This window comes from Cynocephalus volans, chromosome 3 (genome assembly GCF_027409185.1).
Source record: "Cynocephalus volans isolate mCynVol1 chromosome 3, mCynVol1.pri, whole genome shotgun sequence".
Lineage (NCBI taxonomy): Eukaryota > Metazoa > Chordata > Mammalia > Dermoptera > Cynocephalidae > Cynocephalus > Cynocephalus volans.
Window position 1 is genome coordinate 119,687,160 of NC_084462.1, and position 14,369 is coordinate 119,701,528.

The following is a 14,369-nucleotide window of genomic DNA, read 5'->3' on the forward strand; positions in this document are numbered from 1 at the left end:
TAGGTGGAGCACTGAGAATTTATAGGGCAGCAAAACTATTCTGTATGACACTGTAATGGTTAATACATAACATTATGCATTAGGCAAAACCCATAGAACAGTATAATACAAAGAGGGAACCCTAATAGAAAATTAAGTTAATAACTGTATGTCAGTATTGATTCTTAATTGTAACAAATGTACCACGCTAATGTAAAATGTCAGTAGTAGGAGAGACTGTATGTGCGTATGCGGAGGGTATGGGAACTATCTGTACTTTCTGCTCAATTTCTCTGTAAAACTAAAATTGCTATAAAAATAAAAAAAATCATAGTGTGGAAAAAAAAAAGAATTCTTATAGAGGACAAAATTTTTGAACTCTGGACTGTCCTAGAGAATCACACCAACATGGATGCTAAGCCTGTCAGTCCTGCAGTCCTGTATCATTTTACTTTGGTTCAGTTTTAAAATTATAACACTACAGTCAGCCCTCTGTATCCATGGGTTCCACATCAGTGGATTCAACCAATGACGGTTCAAAAATATTCAGAAAACAAAAGAAAAAATAATGCAAATTAAAAAATACAGTATAACAACTATTACATAACATTTACGTTATATTAGATATTATAAGTAATCTAGAGGTGATTTAAAGTATACAGGAGAATGTGCATAGGTTATATGCAAATACTATACCATTTTATATAGGGGACTTGAGCATCCTCAGATTTTGGTATCTGGGGGGTCCTGGAAACCAAGGGATGACTGTAATGTGTGAATATATTGTTATCTCAAAACAACAACCAACAAAATACAAAGAGAATAATAGGTCTCCTTGACTACTCTCTTGCCTGTGCCTTCTCCCTCATCTTAGTTCCTATTGATGGTGGTAACCACTGTTGCCAGATTTTTCTTCACAATTGTATGTACTGTACCTTTTTGAAATCTCGTAAGCAGATGCAAAAGGCTTTCTTAGAAAGTATGAACTTGAGGCAAGATGACAGTGGAAACAAACTCTTCACCACATGGCTCTGTGTATGAGGTGAAATTAATATTTTCCTAGGAGTGAAATTTGGATGTAATTAGAATTCCATAGACTACTATAATTTTAAAATTCATAAAATCTTTTTACTATCAGAAAACTCTGTTGTCACCTATGTATTATTGACTAAGATATCTGGAAGTTCAGAGATAGAACACTGACGGTCTCTTTCCAGATTGGTTTATAGATGGATTTTATTTGGCCTGCACAGTGTTTTAAAATTTTTTTCAATTTAGTTGGAGCATGTATTCGCTACAGGGTCCACCTTTCCTATATAGCTTCACTCATTTTTGGTACCTCCTTGGCCCTAAAAGGCATTTGAATTTTGTACTCCTGTTTTGAGAAAAGGATAGGTTCAGAGTTAAGCTGAACTGCTTTTCTTTTGCTCATACATAGCTAAGTTTAAATCCAAAAACTTAGGAGAGTTTCTTGATATAAACTGTTATTTTTATTTTATTTATATATTGAACATACGTGCATATGTGCATCTATATAATTTTCCTTTGATATTATACATTGATCCTAACATAATTACTGTTATCCTTTAAAACGATGGCTGTCAGAATATCTTCACATATACATAGTGTTGGGATTGCTGTGACTTAAATTGTGCTTTAAACAAAAAGTTTAATTGATTAAGTTCTATTTTTTAACCTCAGAGAGTGTGTAGATGTTTGCTTTGTTATTCATTAAATTCTTACATATATGCTATAGATACTGCTTTATTTAAAAAAAAAAAAAGAAAAACTGCTTGAGGATTGGTTTATGTTTCTTTATTTCCTAAAATAAAGCAACCCAAAATTTTTTTGTTGCGTAATGAAAGAAAATTAATCTCACTTGAAATGCTCATTTTCTTAATTTATTATTGGTATAGATGAGTAATGAAAGAGGCTTTGAAAATGTGGAACTGGGAGTCATAGGAAAAAAGAAGAAAGTGCCAAGGAGAGTCATCCACTTTGTTAGTGGTGAAACAATGGAAGAATACAGCACAGATGAAGATGAAGTTGAAGGCCTGGAGAAGAAAGATGTTTTGCCTACTGTTGATCCGGTATGTTTGACACTGGTGATCCTTTCGTCAGTGGGTTTTGTTTTGATTAATTTGTTTCTCCTTAATTATTGAATGAAAGGGGACTTATGAGGTTTAAGTCAACTATATTCTGGGTATAAAATTATGCATTATGATTTTGGTAAAAAATAGCATTTTTATGTAATATGGATGGAAATATTTACAGAATGTTAGTAGTCTGATACAGTTTGTTTTTCAGTGTTAGTTCTTTGTCAGCGTGGATAAATTTCTTTAGATTTATCTTACTAAATTGAGTACTTTGATTCCAGTCCCTTTGAATTAAGGATTGTACTGTCATGATAGTTTCCACTCAAAACTTAGGAGTTGTTTGTTCTTTTTTATGTTGCCTCAAATTTTGATTAGAAGATAGGAGTATATAGTCCTTAACTTTGTGTGCCTCACCAGCTAAATTTAAGAATTTCTAAATTATACAAGATGTGACTATAAAATTATATGACTACCTGTACATTTAAAAAAAAAAAAAAAGAAGTGTTTCCCTTCTAAGTAGTCGTTTTGAGAGTTCAGTTGATGACAAATTTACTGACTTTCTGACAGGTACTGTTTTAGGCAGTGGTGATACAGCTATGGGCAATAAAAATTTCTGCTCTTAGGAGCCAGCCCGTGGCTCACTCGGGAGAGTGCGGTGCTGATAACACCAAGGCCACGGGTTCGGATTCTGTATAGGGATGGCCGGTTGGCTCACTGGCTGAGCGTGGTGCTAACAACACCAAGTCAAGGGTTGAGATCCCCTTACCAGTCATCTTTAAAAAAAATATATAAATAAGTAAATTTTGCTCTTGTTTGATAGTGGGAAGATAGGCAATAAACAAATATATACTATATCAGGCTGAGAAAAGTCATATGAGGAAAATAAAACATAGTAACAGGATAGAGAATTATTAATTTATATTTTACTTTAAAAATGTTATTACTCATTTTTCATCAGATTTTCTACTACAGAAAATATTCAAAGATTGTGCATTATACTCTGAAGGTAGTTCCAAATGCACGTAGAATATTGCAGAGGTGTTTCGTGCAATGGAATTTTCGTGCAATGGAATAAATGTTTTCTTTTAAAATTACTTTGAAGAGGTTAGATCTTATTTGTATGAGTTTGTGTGTATATGCGTTTTTAAAAGTCATTGTCTCAAAAGTCACCCTGAATTAACAGAACAACTGAGAGTAAAGGCATTGTCATAGAAAGAATGCCTCCTTATTACTTTGCTAAAGATTTCCTTTTTTTAAAAGCTTTATTGAGATATAATTCAGATACCAAATATTCACCCATTTAAAGTTTGTAATTCAGTGGTTTTAAGCATATTCACAGATATGCATAACCATTGCCATAGTCAATTTTATTACATTTGCACCACCTCATAAAGAAACCATGGAGGCCTGCAATGGAAGCCAGCCTGCTGCCCAGGGGGTCCCAGGTGATGAAGGCCATGGGCCCTAGCCCCACCCCCACTGCCACCACTGTACATCCATGACAGTAATGGAGCCAGCCCAACGCCAGGGGGCTGGGATGGCCCCACCCCCACCCACCCACAACCAGATCCTCGAAGATACTTATTAACCATGTGTATTTCTTTGGGTGTGTGACTTATCTGCTCATGTCCTTCAACACATTTCAGCTTAGATTTTTCTAATTCATTTTTAAGAGTTCTTTTTGTGATAAGGATATTAATCATTGTGTGTTTAAATGAAGTTGGAAAAAAAAAAACCCAAAAAGCCATGTACCCTTTAGCTATCATCCCCTAATCTCCAGCCCACCCGTCATTCCCCTAGTGATTTTCCTATTCCTATTATGGACATTTTATATGAATGGGCTCATGTAATATGTGGTCTTTTGTGAGTGGCTTCTTTCACTTAGCATAATGTTTTCAAGGTTCATTCATGTTTTAGCATGTGTTGGTACTTCATTCCTATTTATAGTCAAGTATTCCTTTGTATGGATATATATTTTAATTTATCCATTTGTCAGTTGATGGACACTAAGGTTGTTTTTACCGTTTGGACTAGGAATAATGCTGCTATGAACATTCATGTACAGGTTTTTGTGTGGATGTGTTTTCCTTTCTTTTGGGTACATAGCTAGGAGTGGAATTACCGAGTCATATGGTAATCCTATGATTTAAATGTTTGAGGAACTACCAGACTGTTTTCCAAACTGGTTGTGCCATTTTACATTCCTGCCAGCAGTATGTAAGGGTTTTTACTTCTCCATATCTTCACCAACATTTGTTATTATCTGTCTTTTTGATTCTAGCCATCTTAGTGGATGTGAAGTGGTATCTTATTGTGATTTTGATTTGCATTTCCCTGATGGCCAGTGATGCTGAGCATCTCTTCATGTGCTTATTTGCCATTTGTTTATCTTCCTTGGAGAATTGTCTATTCAGATTCTTTGACCATTTTTAATTGGGTCATTTGTATTTTCATTGTTGAGTTGTAAGAGGTCTTTATATATTCTGGACACAAGTCCCTCATCAGATAGGTAATTTGCAAGTATTTTTTCCAATTCCATAGGTTGTCTTTTCATTTTCCTGATTTTTGAAATACAAATTTTTAATTTTGATGAAGTCCAGATTATTTTTTCTTATGTTGGTTGTGTTTTTAGTGTCATATTTAAGAATCCTTAGCCAAGTCTGAGGTCATGGAGACTTATCCCTGTATTTTTTTTTAAAAGTTTTATAGGGCTGGCCTGTTAGCTCACTTGGTTACAGCATGGGTTTGGATCTCCTTACTGGTTAGCTGCCAAAAAAAAAAATTATAGTATTAACTCTTACATTTAGGTCTTTGATCCATTTTTGAGTTAATTTTTCTATATGGTATGAGGTAAATGCCCAGTTTCAATATTTTGCATGTGGTGTTCCAGCTGACCTATCACTGAGTTTTGAAAAGATTATTTGTTTTCCCCCTCTGGTTTGTTTTGGCACCCTTGTCAAAAATCATTTGATCATAGAATATGGTTTTATTTCTGGATCCTTCATTCTACTCCATTGTTCTTTATATAGCTATCCTTGTGCTAGTGTCTTGATCATCACTGCGTTTTAGTAAGTTTGAAAAATTGGGAAGTGTAAGTCCTACTTCGTTCTTTTTCAGGATTGTTTTGGCTATTCTGAGTCCATTGCAATTCCATGTGAATTCTAGAATTAGCATGTTAATTTCTGAGAAGGAGCGAGTTTGAGTTTGTGTTGAATCTATAGATCAATTTGGGGAGTATTGCCATCTTAATAATAACAAGTCATTTGATTCATCTATTTTTTCTTTTATTTAGATGTTTGTTTTCTTTCTATGAAGTTTTGTAGTTTTCAGAGTGTAAGTTTTGCACTTCTTTGTTAAATTTATTTCTAAGTGTTTTATTCTTTTTGATGCAATTGTAAATAGAATTATTTTCTTAATTTCATTTTCAGATTGTTCATTGCTAGTATCTAGAAAGACAATTGTCTTTGGTATGTAGATATTGTATCTTGCAATCTTGCTGAACTTGTTTGTTAGTTCTCAGAGTTTTTTAGTGGATTCCTTAGGTTTGTTTATATACAAGATAATGCCATGTGCAAATAAAGATTGTTTTAGTCTTCTTTTCTTATCTGGGTGTCTTTTCTTTCATTTTTTTTGCAATTGCCTTGTCTAGAACCAACATTACAGTGTTGAATAGAAGTGGTAAGAGTAGACATCCTTATCTTGTTCTTGATCTTAGAGGGGGAAGTGTTCAGTCTTCTATCATTAAGTATGATATTAGCTGTGAGTATTTTGTAGATGTCACTTATCAGGTTGAGGAAGTTCCCTTCTGTTTCTAGATTGTTGAGTGTTTTATGAGTCATGTGGTGTTGAATTTTTTGGGTGTTTTTTCTGCATCAGTTGAGATGATCATATGGTTTTGTGTTTTGACATTAATTGATTCTTTGGGTGTTAAACCAACTTTGCATTCCTGGGATAAATCCCACTGATTGTGGTATATATTTCTTTCTATAAGTTGTTGGATTCAGTTTGCTAGTATTTTGTTGAGGATTTTGATATCCATGTGTGAGAAATATAGGGCTGTAGTTTTCTTATGATGTCTTTGTCTGGTTTTGGAACCAGTGTAATACTCACCTCATAAAATGAGTTTGTGAAGAATTGGTATTAATTCTTCTTTAAATGTTTGACAGACTTCAGCTGGGAAGGCTTCTGGGCTTTTCTTTGTGGATAGTTTTTGATTACTAATTCAGTGTCTACACTTGCTATAGGTCTATTAAGATTGTCAGTTTCTTCTTGAGTCAGTTTTGGTAGTTTTGTGTTTTTGCAGGTATTCATGCATTTCATCTGTTACCTAATTTATTGGCATACAGTAGTATTCTTTTATAATTCTTTCTGCTTCTGTAATGTTGATTTTCCTTTTCATTTATGATTCTAGTATGTTTGGGTCTTCCTTTTTTTCTTTGTCAGTGTAGCTAAAGGTTTGTGAATTTTGTTGATCTTTTCTGAGAACCAGCTTTTGGTTTCATTGATTTTTCTGTTACTTTTCTATTCTCTTTTTTCATTAATTTCTGCTTTTGTCTATATTCCTTCCTTTTACTTGCTTTAGGTCTGGTTTGTGCTTCTTTGGGTGAAAATTTAGGTTATGTTTTTTCTTTTTTAATTAGGCACTTGTAGACATAAATTTCCCTTTTTTTGAAAAAATAAATTTCCCTCTAAGTACTCCTTTAGTTGCATCCCAAAAGTTTTTGTATGTTATGCCTTCATTTTGATTTGTTTCAAAGTATTTTCTTTTTTCCCTTTGGATTTTTTCTTTGAACCATTGGTTATTTAGGAGTGTGTTGTTTATTTCCCATATACTTGTAAGTGTCACAAATTTTTTTCTGTTACTGATTTCTAATTTTACTCTACTGTGATAAGAGAACATACTTTATATTATTTCTATCTTTTTAAATTTAGTGAGGTTTGTTTTATGGCTTAGCAAATGACTTGTCCTTGAGAATGTTGCATATGTACTTGAGAAGAATTTATATTGTTTTTGTTGGATGTAATGTCTATAGATATCTATTAGGCCTACTTGTTTTTATAGTGTTGTTCAAGTCTTTTGTTTCCGTGTTGTTTTTCAGCCCAGTTTTCCTATTCATTATTGAAAGTGGGGTATGAAGTCTCCAAATATTATTGTTGAATTGTTGAATTCTCTATTTGTCTCTTCATTTCTGTCAGTTGGTTTTAAAATTGTATTTTGGTGCTCTGTTTTTAGCTGCATATATATTTATAATTCTTATATCTTCCTGATGGGTTAACCCTTTTATCATTATAAAACGTTTCTCTTTACCTCTAGTAACATTTTTAGTTTTAAAGTCTATTTTGTACCAACCACTGTCAAAAAATAAACTAATTAAAACGAAATCTGTTTTGTCTGACAGTGATATTGCTACATCAATTCCAGTCTTTTTACTTTCAATTTATTTGTATCTTTGTTTTTTTTTTTTTTTTTTTTTTTTTTTTTTTTTTTTTTTAAATATTACTACTGCCGTTTTATTTATTTTTATTTATTTATTTTTTCCGTGACCGGCACTCAGCCAGTGAGTGCACTGGTCAGTCTTACATAAGATCCGAACCCGCGGCGGGAGCGTCGCCGCGCTCCCAGCGCAGCACTCTACCAAGTGCGCCACGGGCTCGGCCCTTATTTGTATCTTTGGATCTATTGTTTCTCTTATAGACAGCATGTTGTTGAATCTTGTTTTGTAATCCAGTCTAACAATTTTTGCCCTTTGACTGCATTATTTAATCCATATTTTATGTTATATTGATTTAGTTGGATTTACATCTGCCATTTTACCTTTTGTTTTCTATATGCCTCATGTCTTTTTGTTTCTTTTTCCCTTTTGCTACTTTCTTTTGGATTAAGTGAATATTTATTTATTTTAATGATTTTTTCCCACTACTGTGTGTGTGTATGTGTGTGTATGATTTAATGCCCTTATAATCATTAATATATCTTAGCTAAGAAGATTATGGATAAATTTATCTCTTTCTCTCCTTCTTGGAAGCAATTTGAAACAATTATTAATTGTATTTTATTGATTGCAGGCTCTATACTATGTTTTCTTTTGATAAAAGTGTTGGTACAATGAAGCATGCCAGTGTTAATAGTTTCATCCAGAGGCAAACTATTATCTATTTGGCAAGCTCCACGAGCTACTGTATGGAATTACAGAACCAGGATTAATGGTGGAGGTGTGAAGTGTGGATTGGCATTCTGCCTATTGTTCTGGCCTACCAAATATACACTGAACGTGTCTTGGTTGTATGGTCTAGTCCCTTTTTAATCCTTAAACAAAAAACTTATCTTGCCACTTATTTGTCCATTTTCTTATCATTAAAAGCTCATTTGATATGCCCTTGCTTATCCTGCCTAATTTCTCTGAACCTCGGTTTTCCCACTATAAGTGTGTTGGACTGTATGATTCCTTAAGGTCCATTCTGTTAATTGCACACCCTCTCTGGTATTTGTGTATGTGAACAATGAAGACAAAAAATCAGCAAGACAGGAGAAAGGAAGGCTCTGTATTATCAACTCATAAACAGCCCAGACTGTGATTTACCAACTCCTTTTCAGTGGCTGCATCTTTTTTTGGTTTTTCCAAGGGCTTAAGGTGGTGGTAGATATATGGGTAAATGTAAACTATCCTTGTGGAATTCTGTCTATAAAGTTTAAAAGTTTTGATTGGATTACAGTCTGTTTATAGTACTGCCTGTAGAATACATTCCTACTTCATTCTGGCCCAAATATATAGAATGAGTTTAGTTATGAATGTTGCTAACCTGACCTCTTGTTGCAGACAAAACTTACTTGGGGCCCCTACTTATGGTTTTACATGCTTCGGGCTGCCACATCAACCCTTTCAGGTATTGCTTTTCTGTTTGAATATTGTATAGTTGCTGTAATATGTGCCAACAACAGGAGCTTTGCCAAATGGGATATTTCCAAACTGAAGTAAAACAATAGGGAGTGAAGAACTTCATTCTCAACAGCTAGCTAGCATTGGAAAATATTAATCTAACTTGTACTTCACCTCAAAACATTCTTTAGCTTTTTATTGTTTTAAAAAAAGGACTGTGGAGAAAATTATGTTAAGTGAAATAAGCCAGGCACAGAGAGGGAAATACCACATGTGCTCACTCATACGTGGAAGCTAAAAAAATTGATCTCATAGTAGAGAGTAGAATAGTTGTTGCCTGAGACTCTCAAATATGACTTGATATATAATTAAGTCATATTTGAGGTGGGGTGAGAGTAGCAGGTAGGTACAAAATTAGAGAGGAAGAATGGGATCTAGTGTTCTATAGCAATATAGGGAGACTACAGTCAACAACAAAGTACTGTATATATTTCAATAGCTAGTCGAGATGATGGTGAATGTTCCCAACACAAAGAGGTGACAAATGTTTGAGGTGTTGGATATACTAAGCACCCTGATATGATCACTGCACACAATATGAATACCCAAATATCATATTGTCCTCTATAAATATATACAATTATCTTGGCTCAGTTAAGAAATATAAAAAGAGAACGGAAAAAATAGAGAATAGAATAATGGTTACCAGAGGCAGGGAAAGGGACTGCTAGGGGAGGAACAGGGAAAGGTTGGCAGACCGGCACCAAGTTACAGTTAGATAGGAAGAATAAGTTCTGGTGCACTAGGGTGACAATAGCTAATAATATTGTACTGTAATTTTAAAATAGCCAGAAAAGAGGATCTTGAATGTTATAATCACAGAGAAATGATAAATGTTTAGGTAATAGATATGTTAACTATTCTGATGGGATTATTATACAATACATGCATGCATTGAAACAACAAACTGTACTCTGTAAACATGTACAATGAAAAAAAGGGACTGAAAAATGGTTTTATTAATTTAAGTATTATTTTTATGTTCTTAATCACTTTCTTTACCAACAATTTTGCTACTTTGTAATTTGGTTTCCTCCTGGTATCGTTCTCATTCTGTCTGCCTGCTTATCATAAATGCCGTAATTATAGTTTATTTATGTTTTTATTTCATTTTTTAAGTTGATATATAATTAAGTCATATTTGAAAGAAATGAATTATCAACTTATGACTTAATCATGCTAATTTTAAATATAGGTTTTTAAATCACAGAGCTCCTGCCCAAAGCTTTCCTTTTTCTAATTTTAACTCCCTCGTAGTTTCTATCACTTTCTGCTTTTTATTAGGGCTAATTGTGAATAATACTTGATTCAACAAACATGTATTGAGCACTCACTCTATGCTAGATAGTCTGGTATAACTGAAAGAGCACAAGCTTTAGATTCAGACCTAGATTTAAATTTTCAATCTGCTTTGTCACCTTGGGCAAGAAGTTCTTTAACGTCTCTAAGCCTAACTTTTCAGTGCCTGGCACATGGTGGGTACTCAGTGAGTGTCATAATTCGAATCATTCCTCTCCTCCAGCCCAGTAATATCCTGGCTCTTTAAGAATATATATTTTTCTTAAAGAAATAGACATATAATAGATAATTATAATACCCGGTGATAAGTGTTATAATACAGTTATGAACAGACTGTTGTTGGGAGCACAGAAGGAGCCACTAATGCTTCTCAGAAAAATCAGGGGAGATATACAGAAGTGAGATATATTGGCTTTTTATAATCTCCTTGAGAATAGGAACAGTAACCTTTATTTTCTCACAGTGTCTTACACATAGAAGGTACTCAAGAAATGTTTATGGAATTGTATAAGTCTTTTAACTTTTGTATCTTTAGTGTGTGACTTTCTTGGAGAGAAGATTGCATCTGTTTTGGGCATCAGCACCCCAAAATACCAATATGCCATTGATGAGTATTACCGGATGAAGAAGGAGGTGTGTCTCCTTTTCACGTTTTCTTGATTCAGTTTGGTTAGCTGTAGACTTCATGTGTTGCATAATGAGTATATGTATCCTCCAGCTGTCCAAAAGATAGCTCCTGTATGCTAGGCATTTCATTCTAGAGTCATTTTCTTTATCAAATGAACATACATTTTAGAATTCTTTAAAACTGAAATTTCCCTAGGATATATGTGCTAAGCTAGATTTCATTGTGTTAGTGTACATGAGGTTCCTTATATATGTTATTTAATCTTCACATACCTCTCTTAAGGTTAATATTCTAATTTTTTTTTTTTTTGGTCTTTTTCGTGACCGGCACTCAGCCAGTGAGTGCACCGGTCAGTCCTATATAGGATCCGAACCCGCGGCGGGAGCGTCGCCGCGCTGCCAGCGCAGCACTCTACCAAGTGTGCCACGGGCTCGGCCCTTAATATTCTAATTTTAAGAGGAAGAAACATGACCCAGTCTCTGTACTTAGGGCACATAGATTGGATGTAGGAGAAGTGAAGTGGGTTTGACGCACAGAAAATTATAAATACTAGAAATATGTATGTTTCAGTTGTTAAGGCACATAGATATAAGGGCAGTACTATGCAGAAATAGTGAAGTCTTAGGGTGGGTTTAACCATAAAGAATGAGAAAGCTTTGGTGCTTAAGAGCATGGGCTTAAGAACAGAAAGGCCTGAATTCAAAATCTGGCTCTGCCACTTCTAACTTTGTAACCTTGGGCAAGATACTTAACCTCCATTAGCCTCAGTTTCCTCATCTTTATAATGAGGAGAATTATAGCATTCAACTGAATAGGCTGACACCCTATAATTGAGGTGATATAGTATTAGCTAATTATCTGTTTATTTGTAATTAATTTTTTTTGGTGGCTGGCCAGTACAGGGATCCAAACCTTTCCTTGATCTTGGTGTTGTAACATCATTTACTTGTTTTGCTTTTTATTTTTATCTCTTGGCTGTCCATGAGGTCAAAGATATCTTTTTGCTGTTGTTGCTGTTGGTTGGCCAGCAAAGGGAAACTGAACCCTTGACCTTGGCCATACTCTAATATAATTTTTTAGTAGAGTAGACTTAACCTGAAAAAAATATACCCCCTGTCAAAGTTAATTCAATTCTCATCTAAGCTAGGTAGTGCTGGACCATGTTTTGAAAATAACTTTACTTTCCTTAAAATGTTTTACAATATTTATTTGGGAACAGGGGAAGGAGAAATATATCTTAATTAGATCAAACTGAATTGGACCTGACACTAATGTTTTGATTAAAAAAAGAAGATGGGACAAACTAACAGTGGGAGAAAAAGAAAAATTCCTTATTCCTGGACATGGTATTTCAATTATTCTTGATATTTCCCCTTTTTAGGAAGAAGAAGAAGAAGAAGAAAACAGGATGTCTGAGGAAGCAGAAAGACAATACCAACAGAATAAGCTGCAGGCTGATTCCATTGTTCAGACAGATCAACCAGAAACAGTGGTATCCAGTTCATTTGTGAATCTCAATTTTGAAATGGAGGGAGACTGTGAAGTAATTATGGAAAGCAAGCACAATCCAGTCTCTGTCCCACCGTAGAATGAAATGACTATCAAACTTCAACTCCTAAGGTTTTCTTTTCTTTTTTGGCAGCTGGCTGGTATGGGGATCCAAACCCTTGACCTTGGTGTTACCAACACTCTGCTCTGATTGATGCCCTAAGGTGGTTTTTTTTTATAGCAGAACTTTCACATTCTCTATTCAGTGAAACTTAATACAATTATTTATATTTTAAGTTATTAATTTATCTGGAAGGAGAAAATGTTTCTTTATTCTTAGGCTCCATCTGGCAAAAGCCAGATCTCAAATTTGGTTATTTGTCCTATGCTTTTTACTGTGTGTTGAATTAGTGCTTTGGTTTAAAAATAGTCTAAAAAATGTAAAGGACATTCTAGAGCCCTAATTGCCAATTTAAGAAGAGTAAAATTATCTAGCTTGTCTGTTATTTGTGCATTTGTGGAAAAAAAAAAAGTGGGGGGTAAGTTGCTGATTAAGGCTAATTGGAGCTGATAAATCCTACAGGTTCAGTCTCAGATTAAAATGAAGATTTTTTTCCCCCCTAGATTTTCTCATGTTATGCCTTACATTTATATATCTAAACATTAATTTCACACTAAGGATGAATGGTTCACTGAGTGTGTAATAAAAGGAGCAAGATGGAAGTGCTTTGAATTTTCTTTCATTGAGAATAACTTTTATGAAAAAGTGTGAGTTTATTCAAATAACTAGCTTTGTACATAATGTTAAAAACACTAGTTATGGAATGAAACTATTAATGTATTTGTATTTAAGTGGTAATGCCTAATGATTATCCACATGGTATCTTGGTTATGCCGCTCATTCAGCCCTAATGCCTCCTATAGGCAAAGTAGTTGGGGGACAGATTTAGATTTAACCAATAAGGAGCTGTTAAATATTGTACAAGGTACAGTGGTAGCATAATGAAGTTCTCTCTCATTCACTGCTTCGAAGTAGCAGTAGTTAAGGTGGATGGACAGTTTACCAGGTTGGCTATTTCTCTACGTACTGGATTATTTGCAAACCTTACAAAGGTACATAATATGAAGCTAATTTTGAAAGTATTCCTAAATATATGTACAGAACCTTATGAAATATCTGTATGACTTTGATATATAACTAAATGTGGGCAAGGAAGAATGTGTGGAGTGTTTTAGAAAGACTTATCTTAAAAGCCTTTTCACAAACTTAAGAGCTTTTAGAAGTTAATGCTTAATAGCCTTCTAAACAGCATTAAGCTTTCAATCTTAAATATGTCTATATAAAATGTAACTTCAAAGAAACTCACAGCATAGGTACAGTGGGCCTATTATGGATATTGTCAATGAACATGAACGAAGTTCCTCAACTGAAAGTTGAAGAATTTAGGAGGGATAATTAAATTGTTCATTAGGAGTCTTAAACTACATGGATTAATGGTATGTTAGTTCATAGTATGTGATAATCTTTTTATTCATGGGTGTAAACCCTATGTAATTTACTGCTTAAAGGATTAATCTTCAGATTATGTTAACTAATGTCACCATAAATTATAGTTTACCTGCAGCTCTAAATGCTAACCTGGCTTCTTACCACCAATTTGTTTATAACTTCATTTTGGGTGAGTACCTTCAACTCAGATATTTGGTTATCAAGTGAAGGTGGGTGTGTCTAAAGGTGATCTTCTGAATCTTCTTTCCCTATAGGCACGAGTACGTAAAACAGTTTACCTAGAAACTTTTCTGATTGTAGTAGAAAGAAGATAGTGACTTACGAAAGTATTGTTCCTTGAATTTTACTTTCATTACCTGTCCAATAGTGACCAGTTTGTAATGTTTATAAATATACTGTGCCTTAAATTTTTATATTTTGTTTATGCAAAT

The 14,369-nt window shown here is 34.0% G+C and overlaps 1 protein-coding gene across 4 annotated transcripts in view; it reads left to right on the forward strand.

Moving 5' to 3' along the window:
- LOC134371803 (signal recognition particle subunit SRP54) overlaps positions 1 to 14,369 on the forward strand; it is a 67,281-nt gene extending 52,912 nt beyond the window's left edge. For 2 of the 4 annotated variants that reach the window (XM_063088653.1, XM_063088650.1), the window contains 4 exons: positions 1,896 to 2,069; positions 8,894 to 8,960; positions 10,848 to 10,945; positions 12,322 to 14,369. In XM_063088653.1, the coding sequence (XP_062944723.1) occupies positions 1,896 to 2,069; positions 8,894 to 8,960; positions 10,848 to 10,945; positions 12,322 to 12,528 (546 nt within the window). In that variant the 3' untranslated portion in view covers positions 12,529 to 14,369. The remainder of the gene's footprint in view (positions 1 to 1,895; positions 2,070 to 8,893; positions 8,961 to 10,847; positions 10,946 to 12,321) is intronic. The other 2 variants (XM_063088652.1, XM_063088654.1) reach the window with 2 other exon arrangements.